Here is a 19,414-nt window from a genome sequence, read left to right on the forward strand (position 1 = left end):
GTTCGAGGGATGAATAAGACTAGTAAGCAGAATGAAATAAAATGGTTTCTCAACCACAATAAAGTAGGGTTATTTGGTTTATTGGAAACTAAGGTTAAGTCTTTAAACTGGAATAAAGTTAGGAGTAGCCTATGTGAGGACTGATCTGTTTGCACTAATTCTAGCTGTCACAAAGGTGGTAGGATTTGGCTGATATGGGATCCTGGTATGTTTATGGTGTCCATTCAGGAGGTTGCTGATCAATGTATTCATGCCCGGATAATGGATAGGGGAAGGAACATCTCATTTTGGCTAACCATGATTTATGGCTTGAATAAACCAGCTGAGAGAGAAAGTTTATGGCAAAGACTTAGGAAGTATCATTAGAGCATTAGGGGGCCTTGGATTACTTGTGGGGACTTCAATGCTGTGATGGCCATTGATGAAAGAATTGGAGGGGCACCTGTTACCCTGGCTGACATTAGACCACTTAAACAGTTGGTACATGTCTGTGATTTGTATGAACTTAAGGGGTGTGGTTCATTTTATACTTGGACAAATAAGCATGAAGTTGGGGATAAGGTGTATAGTAGGATTGATAGAGTGTTCACTAATGAAGAATGGTTGAATGTCTTTCTTGGCAGCTATGCAAACTTCCTTCTTGAAGGTTTGTTTGATCATTGCCCCTGCCTGATTAACCTTGAGGAAACCATTCATAATAGGAAGATGCCTTTTAAATATTTCAATATGTGGGCTAGTGCACCTTATTTTCTGGAAACTGTTCAAAATAGTTGGGGACCTGAAGTTAGGGGCAATGCCATGTTTACAGTGGTGACAAAACTCAAGAGATTGAAAAAGGATTTGAAGGCACTGAACAAGGAACAGTTTAGTGACATTGAGAACCTCACTCGTGTTGCCGAGCTCTCCTTGGAGCACTAACAAACCTTGCTCAGAGAGGATCCTCTTAATGAGAGGATTTGTCAGGCTGAGAGTGAGTGTGCCAAAGAGGTCGACTATCGCAACAGCTAGAATCGATTACCTGCGCACAGAAAGCAAAGATTTCGTGGGCCTTAGATGGTGATGAAAACTCATTTGTCTTTCATGCCATGATTTAAAGAGAAGGAGGAAAAATAAACTTTTTCAGGTGAAGGACATGTGGGGTAAGTTATGCTCTAAAAATGAGGAGATTAAACAGGCTTTTGAGGAGTACTATATCTCTCTGTTGGGCACCTCTATGCCAGTTTCTCATGTGAACAAGAAGATTGTCCAGTCAGGGGCATGCCTTACAATGCATCACTTTGTGAGGTTTTGATGGAACACATCGGGGAGGAGATTAGGAGAGCTATTTTTTCCATTCCGGGACTAAGGCCCCTGGTCCGATGGATACAACGATCGATTTTTCAAAGATTTGGCCCATTGTGGGGCGAGGAGGTTATAGTGATTGAGAATGTGTTTAGGTCAGGGCAACTACTTAGGCAATGCAATAATACTATACTTACTCTTGTGCCCAAAGTGGAGATCCCTGAGTCAGTTGTTGGAATATGTGTCCTCCGACAATAATGCGATCACGACTGTTGATCATGATGATCACATGTTTAAGTCTCGTTTTAAAGAATACAATTGGGAAGTAATTTTTCTTTGTCAACTGGTCAACATATATCGGTAATGATTGGTGACTAGAGTTTGACATTATCGTCGTCGTGCGACGGTGGTGATCAGTTGACCCCCTAAGTCATACCTATAGGGCAACACTCTTAATTGATCATTTAACTAATCGTATAACGTTACGAGTTAATTAAATTACTTGAAAAATTGACGGACGATTTTGGAAGTAAAATTTACGTATCACATTGAAATGTGATTAAATGAGATACGATCTGAGTAATCGAATTGTATCATTACTCGGATGAAATTATTGTTTAAAGAAACAATTAAATTTGAATGAATTATTATAAATACAAACTGTTGTGATTTATAAATGGTAAAATATTTTGGTACAAGTAATTATGAATTACTAAGTCGATTTTTGTATATGACGTATTTTTATTAATACGTTGATTTTTAATATGTTAAAAATACATGACAAATTTATGTTACATATGACATGTAACATATTGAAAATTGACAAAAATAATATGGATTCCATATTATCCATATGTGCCGAAAATATGAGAATGGTTAGGCAAATATTAAGTTTTTGTTATTAGTGGTAAACAACATAATTACCTACTAAAACTAGCCTTGAATTGCATGCCTATTGCTCATTGTGAAGAACAACTAGGGCATGCATTGGCTCTTTTGTACCTCCTCTCCCAACTGGTTTTGGGGAAGAAAACCCTTGTGGTTTTTCTTTTTATTTTTGCTTAATATTCACTTAGATATTGACTAGTGATTATTATTCATTCAACACAAAAAAAACAAAAGTTTCTAGAAAGAGAAAAACACCTTCCATTCTCCTCTCTCTCAACCGGTTTTGAGAGCAAAAATCAAACATTTTTGGGTCATTTTTCTTCACAAAATTAATATTATCTAGTATACTGTAGATACCTCATTTCTGCACCTCCTGCAAACCACCCGGTGATGATTGGGCCGCATGTTTGATACGCGGAACGATTTGTGACAGTTCGTAAGGTTATCGTCAAGTGTTTGCTCAAATAATAATGTCGACCTCTTAGTTGTCATCTACGTCCTGATACGGTCGTTTTGGCAGTAATTAGAGTACATTCGGAGTCCAGGTCAAAAACCGTCTCCATTTCTGATAACTGTTAAATCCCGAGTCAAAATATTCTGGAATGTTCCGGATGTTTCTATTCCATATTTCATAAATTTTATCTTTTGGCAAATAATATCCCGTAATATTCATAAGATAATCGAATTATTTCCGTCCTACCATAACTCAAACGCGGAAATCTTTCTTCAACAGGAGGAAACCTCACGGGAATAGACGCAACGGCAGTCTTTGCGCCTCTTCCAAGAGATGCGATGGCGCTGCGCCTCTTCCAGGCACCCTTCTTTGCATGATTTACGTATCTTTTTCATATCTTTCCGAGATTCACTTCCAAAGAGTCTCCGAAACCCTATTCCGTCACGTGATTAGTATAAATAGGAGCTTTCGTTCCTCATATTTCTCACGCGAGTGTCCGCCCTTCTCTTCTCCCTTTGCATTCTAGACTTCGTTCTTACTAATTGGCGCCTACGTGCTTGGACTTCCGACCACGTAAGCTCGGATCTTTCCGGGTACCAGCCTCTCCGTTGCATGACCGACCAATTTGACCAACTACACTCAATCAACTTTAATTAATCAATCGTTTTCCTCTTACGAGGGCACTCTCTTTGCATTCGCGTCGAGCATTCACTAGTCGATATCTTAGTTCATCTCGTTTCGTCAACATGTAAGTCTGAGGGTGTATAATTCTCTTTATTTATTGTATTTTATTTATCGTATCATCATTGTAGGGTTTATGTCGAAAATACCGTTAAAATCGATTTCTAAAACCCTTTGTTAAAACTTGTTTTTGCGAATTTCCAGTAGACAGACGTCGAGAAAAGACGCAAAGAATCGCCGCGCTCTTGAAGGAGCGTTATTCGCTGCGCCTCTTCGTGAGGCTGCCGCAGATTCTCGCTTTTTTCTTCTTCCTCGTCCTCTGCAATTCGTTTTGTTATTTGTTCGTCCGTTAATTCTTTGATATAATCGCCATTGGTAATTCACATATATATTGTATCATATTAATCATCATCATTAACTTGTTTTAATCATCATAAGTCCGACTTAAATCCTAAATAATCCATATTTACGGGTTTTCGTCATTAAATTCAAACCCGGATTTCAGAGATTCAATTTGTTCATATTGGGTTTCTGGGATTCGTCATTGATATAGTTTTCGTTTGTTTATTCACATGTTTGTCGTATATTTGTTGTATATTCATCATGTTTAGACTAGTTAATTGATTTCAACAGAGGACTCATTCATTAACATCGCTTCATCATGTAGATAATTCGTTTACATCCGTCTCATTCATGTTTATCGCTTTTATGACCATCATTCACGTGTAATTAATCTGTTAATCACTTTCATCCGAGTAAATATTATCAATCAATCATCAAATTTACCAATCGACATTAACGGTTTGCGATTCGCCACGGCCCGAACTCACACTTGGAAACAGACGCGGCGTCTGCGCGCGCCTCTTCCGCAGGCGCGATCTGCTGCTTTGTTCAGGATGAGTTCTGCCTCTGAACTCCTTTTCTGCCTTGACGTAATTAATTAGTAAGCGTATTAATTAACTAATATCCGTATTATCACCTTCTAATTCCTGTTCGTTAATTTATTTAATTTATTCTCTTATTTTCTTTTTCTCAAATTATCCGTTTTAGCGGTATTTTCGACATAAATCGTCTAATCCAATGTAATTAATGTAATTTTCATTATTGTATTTCTTTTATTGTATTCCTTTCATTGCTTGTATGCTTTCATATGTAATTGAACATAAATCCAACATCGACCCAATTGTTTGTTAATTACGTGTCAACCGACTTAGCATTAATTCTCACATGTTAGGATTAATCTATGGATGTTGCATTGCATGCATATAGCCGACGATACATCGAGTACGAATAACTTCCCTAATCATTAGTAGAGGCCGCTATCGAGGCGGGCGGGATTAGGTGTTCGATCAAAAGAGCTTCCTAATACGTACCCTCACCCCTTACTCCAGATCTCCGTGAGCACCCGTGTTCATTGGCATCCACGAGAGTCATTCTAGACATAGAATGCTAAGGGTAACGATTGCTTAGTGTTCATGTCACTACTTTGTGTCTTGACATGGCACGAGGTACTCGAACGGTTCCAATTTCCCATAAAAATTGGTGGCGACTCCATACAAAATGCAAACGCTTGTCCCGTTTCCCACCAAGCGCCCCCGTGGGCGGCCCGCTGTCCACATATACATAATATTAATTTTATTAAGAGTAAGCTTTGGGTATAATTCCTTGGGAGAGATCCTACACTTGGGTCTTTGTTCATCCAAAAGGAAAGCTCAAGAACAAAAGAGAAGGAGATCTCTTTTGTGCCCATTTGAACCGAAAACACAATGTAAGAACATGTTTCTTCCTTATTTTGTTTTAATGTTTGCGTGCATAAGATCAATCTTTAATTTTATGACAAATTAAATTAAGACATATATGAGTATGTAAGTATATAGATCTACTTTTCCTTCAAGTACTACAGTTTCGACCTATAGCATGCTGTAATACTATTTAAAAGTGTGTTTCCAAGGTGATTTGCAACAGGTTGAGTAGAGTGCTCCCAGATATTGTCAGTCCCTCCCAAAGTGCCTTTGTTCAGGGGAGAGATATTGTGGGGAATATACTCATATGCCAGGACCTCATCAGATTATACAAGAGGAAAAGTTGTTCACCCAGAATGTTGATGAAGTTAGATCTTCAAAAGGCGTATGATAGTATTGAGTGGAGTTTTGTAGAGGAAATATTGAGAGCACTTAAGTTCCCTCAGCATATGATAACTTTGCTCATGAATTGCATCACCACCCCTTCTTTCTCTATTGCTTTAAATGGGGAGGTTTTTGGGTTTTTCCCAGGCAAGCGTGGACTGAGGCAGGGAGACCCTTTATCCCCCTTGATTTTCACCTTGTGTCTAGAGTATTTCAGCAGAACTTTGATGGTAACCCAGAGGCATCCAAAGTTCAGGTTTCATTCCCTTTGCAAAAGAATTGAGCTTTCACATTTATGTTTTGCAGATGATTTGATTTTGTTTTGTAAAGGAGAAAGGGCTTCTATTGAGTTGTTGTTGCAAGCCTTCAATTTTTTCTCCAAGGCTTCTGGATTGAAAATGAATAAGGGGAAATCCAATTACTATTGCAATGGTATGGATGATTGGCTGGTTCATGAGATAGGAAGGGCGACTGACATGAAATTAGGTGCTGTTCCCTTTAAGTACTTGGGGGTGACTGTATCACCTAAGAGGTTATCTATACTGGATTGTACTAGGTTGGTTGATAATGTTGTGGATAGGTGTGGACAATGGGCCACGGGGGCGCTTGGGAAACAAGCGTTTGCATTTTTGTATGGAGTCGCCACCAATTTTTATGGGAAATTGGAACCGTTCGAATACCTCGTGTCATGTCAAGACACAAAGTAGAGACATGAACACTAAGCAATCGTTACCCTTAGCATTCTATGTCTAGAATGACTCTCGTGGATGCCAATGAACACGGGTGTTCACGGAGATCTGGAGTAAGGGTGAGGGTACGTATTAGGAAGCTCTTTTGATCGAACACCTAATCCCGCCCGCCTCGATAGCGGCCTCTACTAATGATTAGGGAAGTTGTCTATACTTGATATATCGTCGGCTATATGCATGCAATGCAACATCCAAGTTTTGATCCTAGCATGTGAGAATTAATACTAAGTCGGTAAACACGTAATTGGCATATAATTAATGTCGAAGTAGGATTTAATGTTAATTTACATGTGAAAACATACAAATGATAAAAGAAATACAATAATTATGAATTACAATAACGAAAATTACAATAATTACAACGGAATAGGCGATTTATGTCGAAAATACCTTTAAAACGGATAATTTGAGAAAAAAAAGAATAAAAGAATAAAAGAAAGAATCAAATAAATTAACGAACAGGAATTAGCGTGATAATACGGATAATAGTTAATTATACGTAGACTAATTAAACTAGGTCAAGGCAGAAACGGAGTTCAGAGACAGAAATCAACCTGGAACAGGCGCAGCAGGACTGCGTCCCTTGGAATAGGCGCAGCAGACACTGCGTCTGTTCCTTGGCTCAGTTCTGGCTGTGAAGCCGTAATTGCAAGCCGTTAATGTTAATTGGTGAATTTAATGATCGATTCATGATATTTACTCGGATGAAAGTGATTAGCATGTTTATTTAACATATGAATGGGTCGTGAAAACAGCAAAACATGGATGAGACAGAATTAAACGACTTAATATAAGATGGATTAATTACAGGAGTGAAAAATATTAACAAACTAAACAAATTAAATCAATTAATTAAGTTAGATACGATGGATTAATGACGAACATGATAGATATGACAAATAACAGATGAAAACTATATCAAAGACGAATTACAGAAACTCAATATGAACAAATTGAATTTCTACAACCCGGAATTGAATTTAATGACGAAACCCGCGAATCTTTGGATTACTTGGGATTTAAGTCGGATTTGTGATGATTAAAAGCATGTTAATGATAATGAATAATATACATGTGAATTATATGCTATCATGGTGAAGAATTAACAAACAAACGAAACAAATGAAAGGATTTGACGAATAACAGAGAACGAACGAAGAAGAAAGGAAGCGAGAATCGCGCGGCCTCACGAAGAGGCTCAGCAGGAACTGCGCTCCTTCGAAGAGGCGCAGCAGTTGCTGCGTCCTTTCTCGACGGTTATCTACTGGAAATCCGTAAAAAGAGGTTTTTAAAGCATGGTTTTAGAAATCGGTTTTAATGGTATTTTCGACATAAACCTTACAATTGACGATGATACAATAAAATACAATAAATAAAGAGAGATTATACACCCTCAGACTTACATGTTGACGAAACGAGAAGGACTAAGATATCGATTAGTGATGCTCGACGCGAATGCAAAGAAAGTGCCCTCGTAAGAGGAAAACGATTAATTAATTAAGTTGATTGATGTGTAGTTGGTCAAGTTGGTCGGTCATGCAAACGGGGAGGCTGGTACTCAGAAGGATCCGAGCTTACGTGGTCGAAAGTTCAAGCACGTAGATGCCAAAAAGTAAGAACAAAGTCTAGAATGCAAAGGGAGAAGAGAAGGGCGGACACTCGCGTGAGAAATATGAGGAGCGAAAGCTCTTATTTATACTAATCACACGACGGAATTATGGTAAGACTAGGATACGGAAGGAAAGATCCAAAAATAACCGACTTAGGTTAAAACACGGAAACTTGGACAAAAAGAAAGCCCTAGGAAAAGGCGCAGCTGGTGCTGCGTCCCTTGGAAGAGGCGCAGCACCTGCTGCGTCCTTTCCCGGGTAGGTTTCTCTGCGCGTAGAAAACGCGTTTGACAGCCTGTCGTATTTTAGGCATACCTTTCTCTACAAGACTCGGATTAAGGTGATTTTGGTGGCGTTGGAAAGCTAAAAGAAAGATCTAGAACTTTCTGTGAAATAGGCCTGACCCAAAAAAGTAGTTATCACCTCGTAAAACGGGCCTAAAGGTCGGGTTATCATTTTAGCTAAATGAAATGCACATTTTGTAATGTAAACTTTATGTTTAGCCTAATGAAGTGATATGAGACTCAAAATGAGATATAATCTCAACATTTTATGACATCCTAACCTTAGGTAGACAAGCACATTGTTTTGACTCGAGATTTGACGGTTTTAGGAAATGAAGACGGTTTTTGACCCGGACTCCAAATGTACTCTAATTACTGTCAAAACGACCGTATCGGCACGTAGATGACAATTAAGAGGTAGACATAAATGTTTGAGCAATCACTTGACGATAAACTTACGAATTGTCATAAATCGTTCCGCGTACCAAACATGCGGCCCAATCATCACCGGGTGGTTTGCGGGAGGTGCAGAAATGAGGTATCTACAGAGCCCCCACTTTGACTGAGGCTTGGACAAGGCGAAAGTCAAAGTATAGCCATCAGGTCAATCGAAGATTACAACCTGATGACTATGGCGACGCGAGGCGGCTCAAGGGGTCTGAGCCAAGGACCCGTCGTCGGGAACATTTTAGAGTCTGTCGACTATCGGGGAGGGTCGTTTAAAGTCCATTAGACTACGTAAGGAAGCTCGCCAGCCATAAGAAGAGACCATACCTGAGACTTCTTTCTCGAGATGCTTCCGGGGGTGCGTAGGAGCTAAGGGTAAAACCTAAAAGATATATAAGGATTGTGCTAGGGTGTGGGACCCTAAAGGAAAGCATCGATGGGAAGGAGGCCAAATATAAGTTCAACCTAAGGGGTAACCAAAGTTTGGGTGTAAGAACTCTAAGAAAAGGTGATCCTAAAGGATGTGATCCTAAAGGATGTGATCCTAAAGGAAAAAGGTGATCCTAAAGGGTATAAGTATGTGAACTCTAGGGAGTTTGGGAACTTAAAAGAAGCTATGTGTGTGAACCTGGGTGTACGAACCTAAAAGGACGGCTGGTATGGGAACTTAAAGGCTTATGAACCTAAAAGGAATGGGGATCCTAGGGTTAAGTTTAGGAACTACTGGGTTACTAATTCTTGTTTTAAAACGCGTGCGCTTAAGCTTTCTGAGGAAAAAGGAAAAGGTATGACAACTCCAAAAGGATTTATGGGTTTATGAACCTAAGGATGTTGGTGTGGGAGCTTAAAGGTTTACGAACCTAAAGGAAGCCATTTTGGGATATAAGAATCTAAGGGTAAGAATCCTAACTTTGGGTCTACGAACCTAAGGAAGGAGGCTTTGGTTTGGGAACAAGAAAAATTGCGAGTAGCGGGACACAAAGTGGAAGCTGGCCGAGAGAAAACTGCTTGGGTAGTCTTCGAGAAATATTGTAAGTAGCGAGGACACAAAGTGGAACCGCGAGGAGAAATCGCTGGGTAGTCTTCAAACAAACTTCGATAAGTCTTGGGGTTGATGTTGATCTCCATGTCTCGAGAGAAAATGACTGGCTTGGTCGTGAACTCGTTGGGGAACATAATCGGGAATTTATTTCCATGTCTTGAGAGAGATTGTCTATCCGCTTACTCTCGCTTGGGGAAATATAATGAAGGCGTGTCGAAACACTTGTCGGGAAATACTCGCTCGTTGTGACAAGCAAGGTCTTGGTAAAAATCGCTTCGATACTTACCGCATGGTTAGTAGCCACACAAGAATACAATCTAATATATGCACGTAAGCGATTATCACATGGACCTCGAATGAGGAAACACATAGGTTTTGCAAAAGTTGTTTCTTTTTAAAAGTCGTTTAAAGCTTGTTCAAAGAAGTTTGTCGTTTGTAATGCGTTATGCATATTCAATGGGCTTTAGACATAGGACTTGACATGACATAAACCTCATATGGACGTGACGCAAAATGTAGACTTAACTTAGACTGACGCGACACCAACTTAGTTTTGACGCGACACAGGGATGACTTTGATAGACTTTGTTTAAGTATGCGCAACCCATAGCCAAGTGTGGGTGACAATTCGTATCAGTTCCAAAGGTATAAGAATTGAAAGAATGATGAAGGCATATAAAGGCAAGGCATGAGCCATGGATCGTCTATCTACTAGGACTTCTTTCACCACCGTTTGCTGTAAAAGAGACCCCTCTTGAGGCACGATAACTTGGAGAATCGATCTAAGATCTTTGTCATTGTCTGAACCGAGCACTAGCTTATACTTAAAGGAATAAAGGAAGGGTGGCATCTTGGAAGATAAGCCCCCAGGATGAGAAGATGACTCTGGAATTTGGTAAAAAAAGGAGATGGGGCGACAATAAGGAGCCCATAGTATAGAGGTGTTGGTTGTGGAAGGGATGTTAATTGAGGTTGGAAGGTTGAAAATTGTGATGGTTGAGATGGTTGTGTCCTTGAGGACTGCCTACGTATTCACGTGAAGTGAAATCAAACCAGATCGTAGTTTTGAGGTTTGGTTAATTTTGTTTGGGTGTTGTGGTTGTATCCTTCTTGTGTAAGAAAGGACTGCCTACGTATCCACCTGAGTAGGTGAAATCAAACCAGATCGTAGTTCAAGTGTGTGCCTAAGCTTAGTTGTTAAGACCTTAAAGTGCACGGGTCAGGAGAGTATATTCCTTTGGTGACTCGAAGAATCGATTTGAGATAACTCCCTCTGATCATAGACCAAAGAGGTATAATTAAGTTTGTAAAAATTTCCTTGTCATGTGAGCACACTTAGTGGACCCTAAGGATGAATATGGGTATGACCCGTCCTGGGTTGCAAAGTATTGAAGACTCCGTGTCTGGGTCAAGGTGAAACTGGATTGGATATTTGGAATGTGGAGCTCGGTAATAAGAGGCTTTGATGAGCAAATCTCTGAAGCTTGATTTTGTGGAGTTAAGGCTTGATGGGATTATGGCTTGTAATGCGGCTTGGAAATGGGGTCTCTTGGTTTGATGTAGCCCGAGCACATAAAGGGTAGGTTAAAATGACGTGGGTTCAAGTTTCCATGTCTTGGCCCTAAAGGATGGGTATACTTGACGAGCTTGAAAGGATTCTCAAAATTCCTAACTATCTCCCCGTAACGGTCTCGAGAAGGACTTAGGGTGTGTGATGTGTGAAAGGCTAGGTGAGGGTTGCTAGCTAACCATCTTCATTGATGTCTCGATTCTATATAGACTTCGGCATTTGATTTCAAACTTGTTCTTGATTCAAACTCGGATTCTTGGTCTAGAATATATCTCGGCCTTTGCTCAGATTTTTGATTCCGGTTTTTAAAGATAATTTTGGCTTTGGATATTGACTTGACTTGCTTGATTGAGCCTTCTTCTTTTGACTCTTTTGTCTTGGATATTGATCTTTGGTCATTTCTCTTGATTGAGCCTTTGGTCTTTGATCATGGCTCGTATCGTCTTGGATTTGATTGATATAACTTCGACCTTGGATTTAGGTCAGACTAGCACCTTTGGCGTGAAACGGTTTGGTCTTTAGTAACACGGGTTGTTTATTGTGAGAAATGGGCTTGCCTTCCGTCATGGGTCATTAACAAGGGAAATGGTCTGGATTCGTCCTAGGATCTCTTGAGATAGGCTCGTCCTAAACTGGGGTATGTTGCGGTTTCTATTGCCAGACATGGAATAGGTAAGAAAAGAACACGGAGTTTCAGGTCCTCTACAACTTTGAACGGAACATCATATAAGTGCACTCACATTGACTGTCATGTGTTGTTGTCATTTTAAAAAATGTCTCAAACCAATTCTTGTTGTCACAGGAAAAGGGTAGAGGAAGAGATATGATAGAATATGTGGATGAAATAGTGCTTTTATTGAAATGAATAATAAATATATTTAACATAGATATGAGAAGACATGTGACTCGTGGAACAGCCCCCAGGTTGTCACTAGAAATGAAAATGGACATGAAGAAATGACACTATGACAAAATTATAGGATAGAAAGCCTAAGACTCGGACTCGGACCCGGACTTTGACTCGATTTCAGATCTAGACTCGTAATCATCGGCCCACGCTTGAACGTTTACTCTTCTAGCAATGGTTTTGCAGATCGACTTTGAGCATTCACCCATTTGAGCACCCCGTCCTCATCATTGGGAACACTGGAAGGATAACAGTCAAGAAAAGTTTCTTGATAAGTGGTATATCCATGAGGATTGCCTAAGCTACCTTGTAGGTTAAAAGTTGAGAGGGACAACTTCCCACTTTCAATCATATCTTGGATTATATGCTTCAAACAAAAGCACGCTTCTATATCATGTCCCCTACCACGATGATATTGGCAATATGCATTACTGTCCCATCTAGGTAGTATGTTTTCAGGGTCTGGAGTTGGACCGATTAGGTGTAATTTGCCCTGTGATACTAACATTTGTAATGCCGCCGCATAAGTAATGCTAAGGTTAGCGAATGCTCTAGGAGCCCGTCTCGGTCTTCTGGGTGGGGCTTCCATGAGTTTAGCCCCATCATACTTAATGTCAGCTTGAGCAAAGGTCGATTCATGGTACTTGCCGTTCTCGATATTATCCTGGATGACATTCTTTAATTTGTAGCAATTCTCGGTGTCATGTCCCCTTCCTCTATGGTATTGACAATACGAATTGCCATCCCAAAACTTAGACTTCCTTTCCGGATCTGGGGTAGGCCCTATTGGTTCAAGAAGACCTAGAGAGGATAATTTGTTTAAGGCTAGGGCATACGGTATGCCTAAACTTGTGAATGACCTGGGGGAGTTTTTTGACAAAGGCTCCATGAGGTTGACTTTGTTGATTTTGATGCTTGGATTAGAAGAACTAAGAATAGGTTGTCCATTTGTTGCTTTCTCCTTAGGACTGTGAGGTTGAAGGTTTGTATGAACATTCTTCATCTTGAAAGGTTGGGCATCAAGCTTCTTACCCATTTCGGCAAACTGTTTCTCCATGTTGGAAAGCCGAGAGTTTAAGCTATCAATAGCTCCCTCTATTTTGGAAAATTTGTTGTCGAAGGCCATGGAAAGCATGAGCATTCCATTTTGTATATCTTCGTCTTCGAGGACATTGATCTCTTCACTATCATGAGGAGCGAGGAGTTGAGAACAGTCTAGGAATGAGTCTTCGTCATGTTTAATGATATTAGACCCAAGAGGGTCGGTCTTCTTGGATTTCTTGGCGGAAGGTGGCTTAGGAAGCTTGCCCTCTTCGATCATATCTTCGATGGTGTGTTTCAAGAGAAAACACTCTTCAATATCATGGCCTCTACCTTGGTGATATAGACAATATTTGTTGCCCTTCCAGAGGTTCATCTGTTTCTGCAAAGGTGGATCCGGAGTCGGCCCTATTGGATGTAACATGCCTTGGGCAGAAAGTCTCTTCAAAGCATCGATATAAGACATGCCTAAATCGGTAAGCACCCTTTGATGCCTCCCAGGTTTCCTTTCAGCTGTTTTCGGCTTTCTAGGACGATGGTTATTGCAAGAGATAAGCTTTGGACGACCTAGACTAGAGGTTTCCCTAGTTGGCATGTTCTTTTCCACCATTCCATTTTCAAGGGTGAGGATGCGAATGCTCAAATTTTCCACTGTAGCTTGAACTTCTAGGACCATGGCATAAACGTCTTGGAGAGACACGGTGATTGTGGCTTGATCTGCCTCGTGACCTTGCTGACTGACGGAACTTGCCGGATTCCTACTCGACAGAAATGACGCGCATTACAACTTGATTCGACATGGGATCACGCATACTAAGGCAACAAATAAAGGAAGGGATAAGACGACACATCTAGACTTGACTTGTGAACTCGTGAAATGTCGTGAGCGACTTCTCGTGTTTGAATTCATGGTGCTTGACTTTAATTTTAGACTCGAGTGTTAACTTTGACGGAGTGACATTTATACAGTTGACCTTATTGACGGGATTGAAGACACGTGTTGATTCTGGACTCGAGGTTTGCTTATAGGTGTTAAGAAGACTGTTGTAGTTTAGACTGAAATATGAGGCCCATTGAGACTCGTGTGTTGAGCCTCGGGACGTGTGACTCAAGTGTTTAGATCCTAACTGAATTGGGGTAGGGGGTCCAAAATGACGGCGTGACGCCTTAGGACTTGACTTGAAGACCCAAAAAAGTAAAGGAAAACGGTTTATGACTCGAAAGAGTTCCGACTAGGACATAGTCGGTTTGAACTTTGACTCTAACTTAGCCCAATTGAATTTACATATTTACATTTACATGGTTTGAAAATATTTTGAATAAAACGTTTTTGGTTTTTTTTTTTTTGAAATGGGTTTGAGGCCCGAAATTTGACTCGATAAACGGACAGAGTTTGGACTGGTTTTGTGCTAAATTTGGCCTTTTTCGAAAATTTACATTTTAAAAGAGGTTTTGACTTTTAAAAATTTCTCCATGGTTTTGTTTAGAAAGCGATGATCACATATGGTACAAACATTATACAAGTATTATAACGGGATGCTGAGTGAATTTAAAAGGGTTTTGGTTTAAAGGGTGGGTTGCCATACCGAACAATCAAACCCGGGGTCTGTGGAGAGGCTCGTACCAAACAAGAGTAAGGCCGATTCTTAGTCCATTTCCTCAAGTAGTGAAGGCCCTTGATACAAACAAGAGTAAGCATCATGGTATGGATGACGTCAATCGCTATCCATCCTTAGGCCCAAATAAGAATTAGGACCGTTTAGACGGGACGATTGGTCGAATGGGTTGGGTTGGGCCTAGGAAGGCCGAATGAAACGATCAAGGAAGACCGAGTTATGAAAACCGACAATTGTCTTGTACAAACTATTCCCTAACCTTGTTCAAGTTTCACCCTTGGCTACACGTAAGTGTATTATCCCACATGAGTCGCCAAACTGTGGACAATGGGCCACGGGGGCGCTTGGGAAACAAGCGTTTGCATTTTTGTATGGAGTCGCCACCAATTTTTATGGGAAATTGGAACCGTTCGAATACCTCGTGTCATGTCAAGACACAAAGTAGAGACATGAACACTAAGCAATCGTTACCCTTAGCATTCTATGTCTAGAATGACTCTCGTGGATGCCAATGAACACGGGTGTTCACGGAGATCTGGAGTAAGGGGTGAGGGTACGTATTAGGAAGCTCTTTTGATCGAACACCTAATCCCGCCCGCCTCGATAGCGGCCTCTACTAATGATTAGGGAAGTTGTCTATACTTGATATATCGTCGGCTATATGCATGCAATGCAACATCCAAGTTTTGATCCTAGCATGTGAGAATTAATACTAAGTCGGTAAACACGTAATTGGCATATAATTAATGTCGAAGTAGGATTTAATGTTAATTTACATGTGAAAACATACAAATGATAAAAGAAATACAATAATTATGAATTACAATAACGAAAATTACAATAATTACAACGGAATAGGCGATTTATGTCGAAAATACCTTTAAAACGGATAATTTGAGAAAAAAAAAAAGAATAAAAGAATAAAAGAAAGAATCAAATAAATTAACGAACAGGAATTAGCGTGATAATACGGATAATAGTTAATTATACGTAGACTAATTAAACTAGGTCAAGGCAGAAACGGAGTTCAGAGACAGAAATCAACCTGGAAGCAGTAGGATCGATGCGTCCCTTGGAATAGCGCAGCAATGGAACATCGCGTCTGTTCCTTGGCTCAGTTCTGGCTGTGAAGCCGTAATTGCAAGCCGTTAATGTTAATTGGTGAATTTAATGATCGATTCATGATATTTACTCGGATGAAAGTGATTAGCATGTTTATTTAACATATGAATGGGTCGTGAAAACAGCAAAACATGGATAAGACAGAATTAAACGACTTAATATAAGATGGATTAATTACAGGAGTGAAAAATATTAACAAACTAAACAAATTAAATCAATTAATTAAGTTAGATACGATGGATTAATGACGAACATGATAGATATGACAAATAACAGATGAAAACTATATCAAAGACGAATTACAGAAACTCAATATGAACAAATTGAATTTCTACAACCCGGAATTGAATTTAATGACGAAAACCCGCGAATATTGGATTACTTGGGATTTAAGTCGGATTTGTGATGATTAAAAGCATGTTAATGATAATGAATAATATACATGTGAATTATATGCTATCATGGTGAAGAATTAACAAACAAACGAAACAAATGAAAGGATTTGACGAATAATGAGAACGAACGAAGAAGAAAGAAGCGAGAAGCTGGCACCTCACGAAGCGCGCAGCAGGAACTGCGCTCCTTCGAAGAGGCGCGGCAGTTGCTGCGTCCTTTCTCGACGGTTATCTACTGGAAATCCGTAAAAAGAGTTTTTTAAAGCATGGTTTTAGAAATCGGTTTTAATGGTATTTTCGACATAAACCTTACAATTGACGATGATACAATAAAATACAATAAATAAAGAGAGATTATACACCCTCAGACTTACATGTTGACGAAACGAGAAGGACTAAGATATCGATTAGTGATGCTCGACGCGAATGCAAAGAAAGTGCCCTCGTAAGAGGAAAACGATTAATTAATTAAGTTGATTGATGTGTAGTTGGTCAAGTTGGTCGGTCATGCAAACGGGGAGGCTGGTACTCAGAAGGATCCGAGCTTACGTGGTCGAAAGTTCAAGCACGTAGACGCCAAAAAGTAAGAACAAAGTCTAGAATGCAAAGGGAGAAGAGAAGGGCGGACACTCGCGTGAGAAATATGAGGAGCGAAAGCTCTTATTTATACTAATCACACGACGGAATTATGGTAAGACTAGGATACGGAAGGAAAGATCCAGAAATAACCGACTTAGGTTAAAACACGGAAACTTGGACAAAAATAAAGCCCTGGGAAAAGGCGCAGCAGGTGCTGCGTCCCTTGGAAGAGACGCAGCACCTGCTGCGTCCTTTCCCGGGTAGGTTTCTCTGCGCGTAGAAAACGCGTTTGACAGTCTGTCGTATTTTAGGCATACCTTTATCTACAAGACTCGGATTAAGGTGATTTCGGTGGCGTTGGAAAGCTAAAAGAAAGATCTAGAACTTTCTGTGAAATAGGCTGACCCAAAAAAGTAGTTATCACCTCGTAAAACGGGCCTAAAGGTCGGGTTATCATTTTAGCTAAATGAAATGCACATTTTGTAATGTAAACTTTATGTTTAGCCTAATGAAGTGATATGAGACTCAAAATGAGATATAATCTCAACATTTTATGACATCCTAACCTTAGGCAGACAAGCACATTGTTTTGACTCGGGATTTGACGGTTTTAGGAAATGAAGACGGTTTTTGACCCGGACTCCAAATGTACTCTAATTACTGTCAAAACGACCGTATCGGCACGTAGATGATAATTAAGAGGTAGACATAAATGTTTGAGCAATCACTTGACGATAAACTTACGAATTGTCACAAATCGTTCCGCGTACCAAACATGCGGCCCAATCATCACCGGGTGGTTTCCGGGAGGTGCAGAAATGAGGTATCTACAATAGGATATGAGGGTTGGGGGCAAAAAATCTCTCATATGCTGACAGGTTAGTTCTGATTAGGGCTGTTCTTAGTACCCTTCACAACTACTGGGCTCGTATCTTCATTCTCCCCAAAACTGTGCTGAGAAAAATTGACTCCATTTGTCGAGAGTACCTCTGGCATGGGCATCAAGACAGTTCTAGCCCAGCTTTAGTTGCTTGGGACCGTGTGTGCAGGCCTAAGAGACAAGGTGGGAGTGGGTTGCATAACTTGATGCTTTGGAATATGGCAGCTGTGGCAAAGTATGTATGGTGGATTGAGACTAAAGCTGACCATTTATGGGTAAAGTGGGTGCACGCAATTTATATCAAAGACAGGAATTGGAAGGATTATGAACCAACCTCTAATTCGAGCTGGGCATGGAGAAAGATTTGTCAGATAAAATCTATTTTCAAGGAGTTGCTAATGCCTGGTTCTGGAGTGGCTACATTTTACTCTACTGCTTTGGGTTACAAATGGTTACAAGGTCAGGATACTGTCTGTGAATGGTATCCATGGATTCTTAATACATGGATGGTTCCTAAACATGGTTTTATCAGTTGGTTGATGGGTCATAACAGACTTCTTACTCAGGATAGATTGATGAACATGAAGATTATTCAAGTGAATTTGTGCTACCTATGTGGTTTGCAGCAGGAAACCCATAGTCATTTATTCTTTAAGTGTGAGTACAGCAGGAGATGTTGTAGTATGGTTGCTGAGTGGTGTGATGAGATACTACCTGATGAAGAGTGCATTCAATGGTGGTGTCATAAACGATACAGGAGCCTCAGTCAGAAGAAATTTGTTGGGGTTATATTGGCAGGACTAATATATCATCTGTGGATGGCTAGAAACAAGTGCAGGGTGGAACAGGCTGTGTTACATCCAGAACAGATTGTCAAATTTGTTCAGACAGATGTTTGTAATAGAGTTAAGAAATTTCAGACTAAGTGTCAAACGGCTAATGTAAAAAATTGGTTAGATGCATTTGTTAAGTCATGAAGGAAGTTAGTATCACTATGCCTTCCAATTGTTTGTATTTGGAGATTTATGATCTTTAATGAGAAAGCTTACATTTCCCCAAAAAAAAACAAACAGAAAATAAGCTAACCCTGGTTTAAGCATGCGCGAGAAAAGGATCCCACCGCATCCGACCCGACCCAACAACACAACCAAACACCCGATGTAATACTACGGATTTATGAGTCTCTGGGTACTCTATCGAGTAGGCCTTACTCTGTCGAGTAAGGGTGAGTTGCATTTTATAAAAGTTTCTGACCTGTTGGGTACTCGATCGAGTAACGCAGATACTTGATCGAGTAAGGGGGCACTCGATCGAGTACCTTAGCTACTCGATCGAGTAGCCGGATTACGGGGAGTTATTTCTCGGGTTTTGTTAATAATGCGATTAGGTATATAATCTTTTCCGTCATTGTTCTTAAACACTTTTTCAAAACCTAATTACTGTCAAGAGAGAAAACAAAGTACGTTCTTCGCTTTAATCGCATTGTTAGCAAATCCCGAAGTTTGGAAGGTCGGTTTTCATCGTTGGTTATACCGTTGAGATCCTTGCGTCGAGGGTAAGATCTGTGTACCCTTTTTATTGTCTTTCCTTTAAGTTGGTTAAACCCTAATCTAGGGATTTGGGGGTTTTTGAGTAGTTTGTAATTTGGTAGCATTTGTATGTTGTATGATAGGAGGAGGTTTTGTAGAAGAAGCCTTTTGATACAGCTGTAGAGACCGTCTGATAGTTGTGCTTTCCGGGTA

General features: G+C 40.1%; 2 protein-coding genes across 2 annotated transcripts; both read left to right on the top strand.

Moving 5' to 3' along the window:
• Window positions 1–411: 411 nt before the first annotated feature.
• Window positions 412–918, top strand: LOC141588682 (uncharacterized). The gene has a single exon (XM_074410110.1). It carries the CDS (start codon window positions 412–414, stop codon window positions 916–918), a length of 507 nt encoding a protein of 168 aa, XP_074266211.1.
• A 4,484-nt stretch (window positions 919–5,402) lies between these two features.
• LOC141588683 (uncharacterized) lies at window positions 5,403–18,649 on the top strand. The gene is made up of 2 exons (XM_074410111.1): window positions 5,403–6,010; window positions 17,842–18,649. The coding sequence occupies exons 1-2, from the start codon at window positions 5,403–5,405 to the stop codon at window positions 18,647–18,649; spliced, it is 1,416 nt and encodes a 471-aa protein (XP_074266212.1).
• Window positions 18,650–19,414: the final 765 nt, after the last annotated feature.

This window comes from Silene latifolia, chromosome 6 (genome assembly GCF_048544455.1).
Source record: "Silene latifolia isolate original U9 population chromosome 6, ASM4854445v1, whole genome shotgun sequence".
NCBI classification, from domain to species: Eukaryota; Viridiplantae; Streptophyta; class Magnoliopsida; order Caryophyllales; family Caryophyllaceae; genus Silene; species Silene latifolia.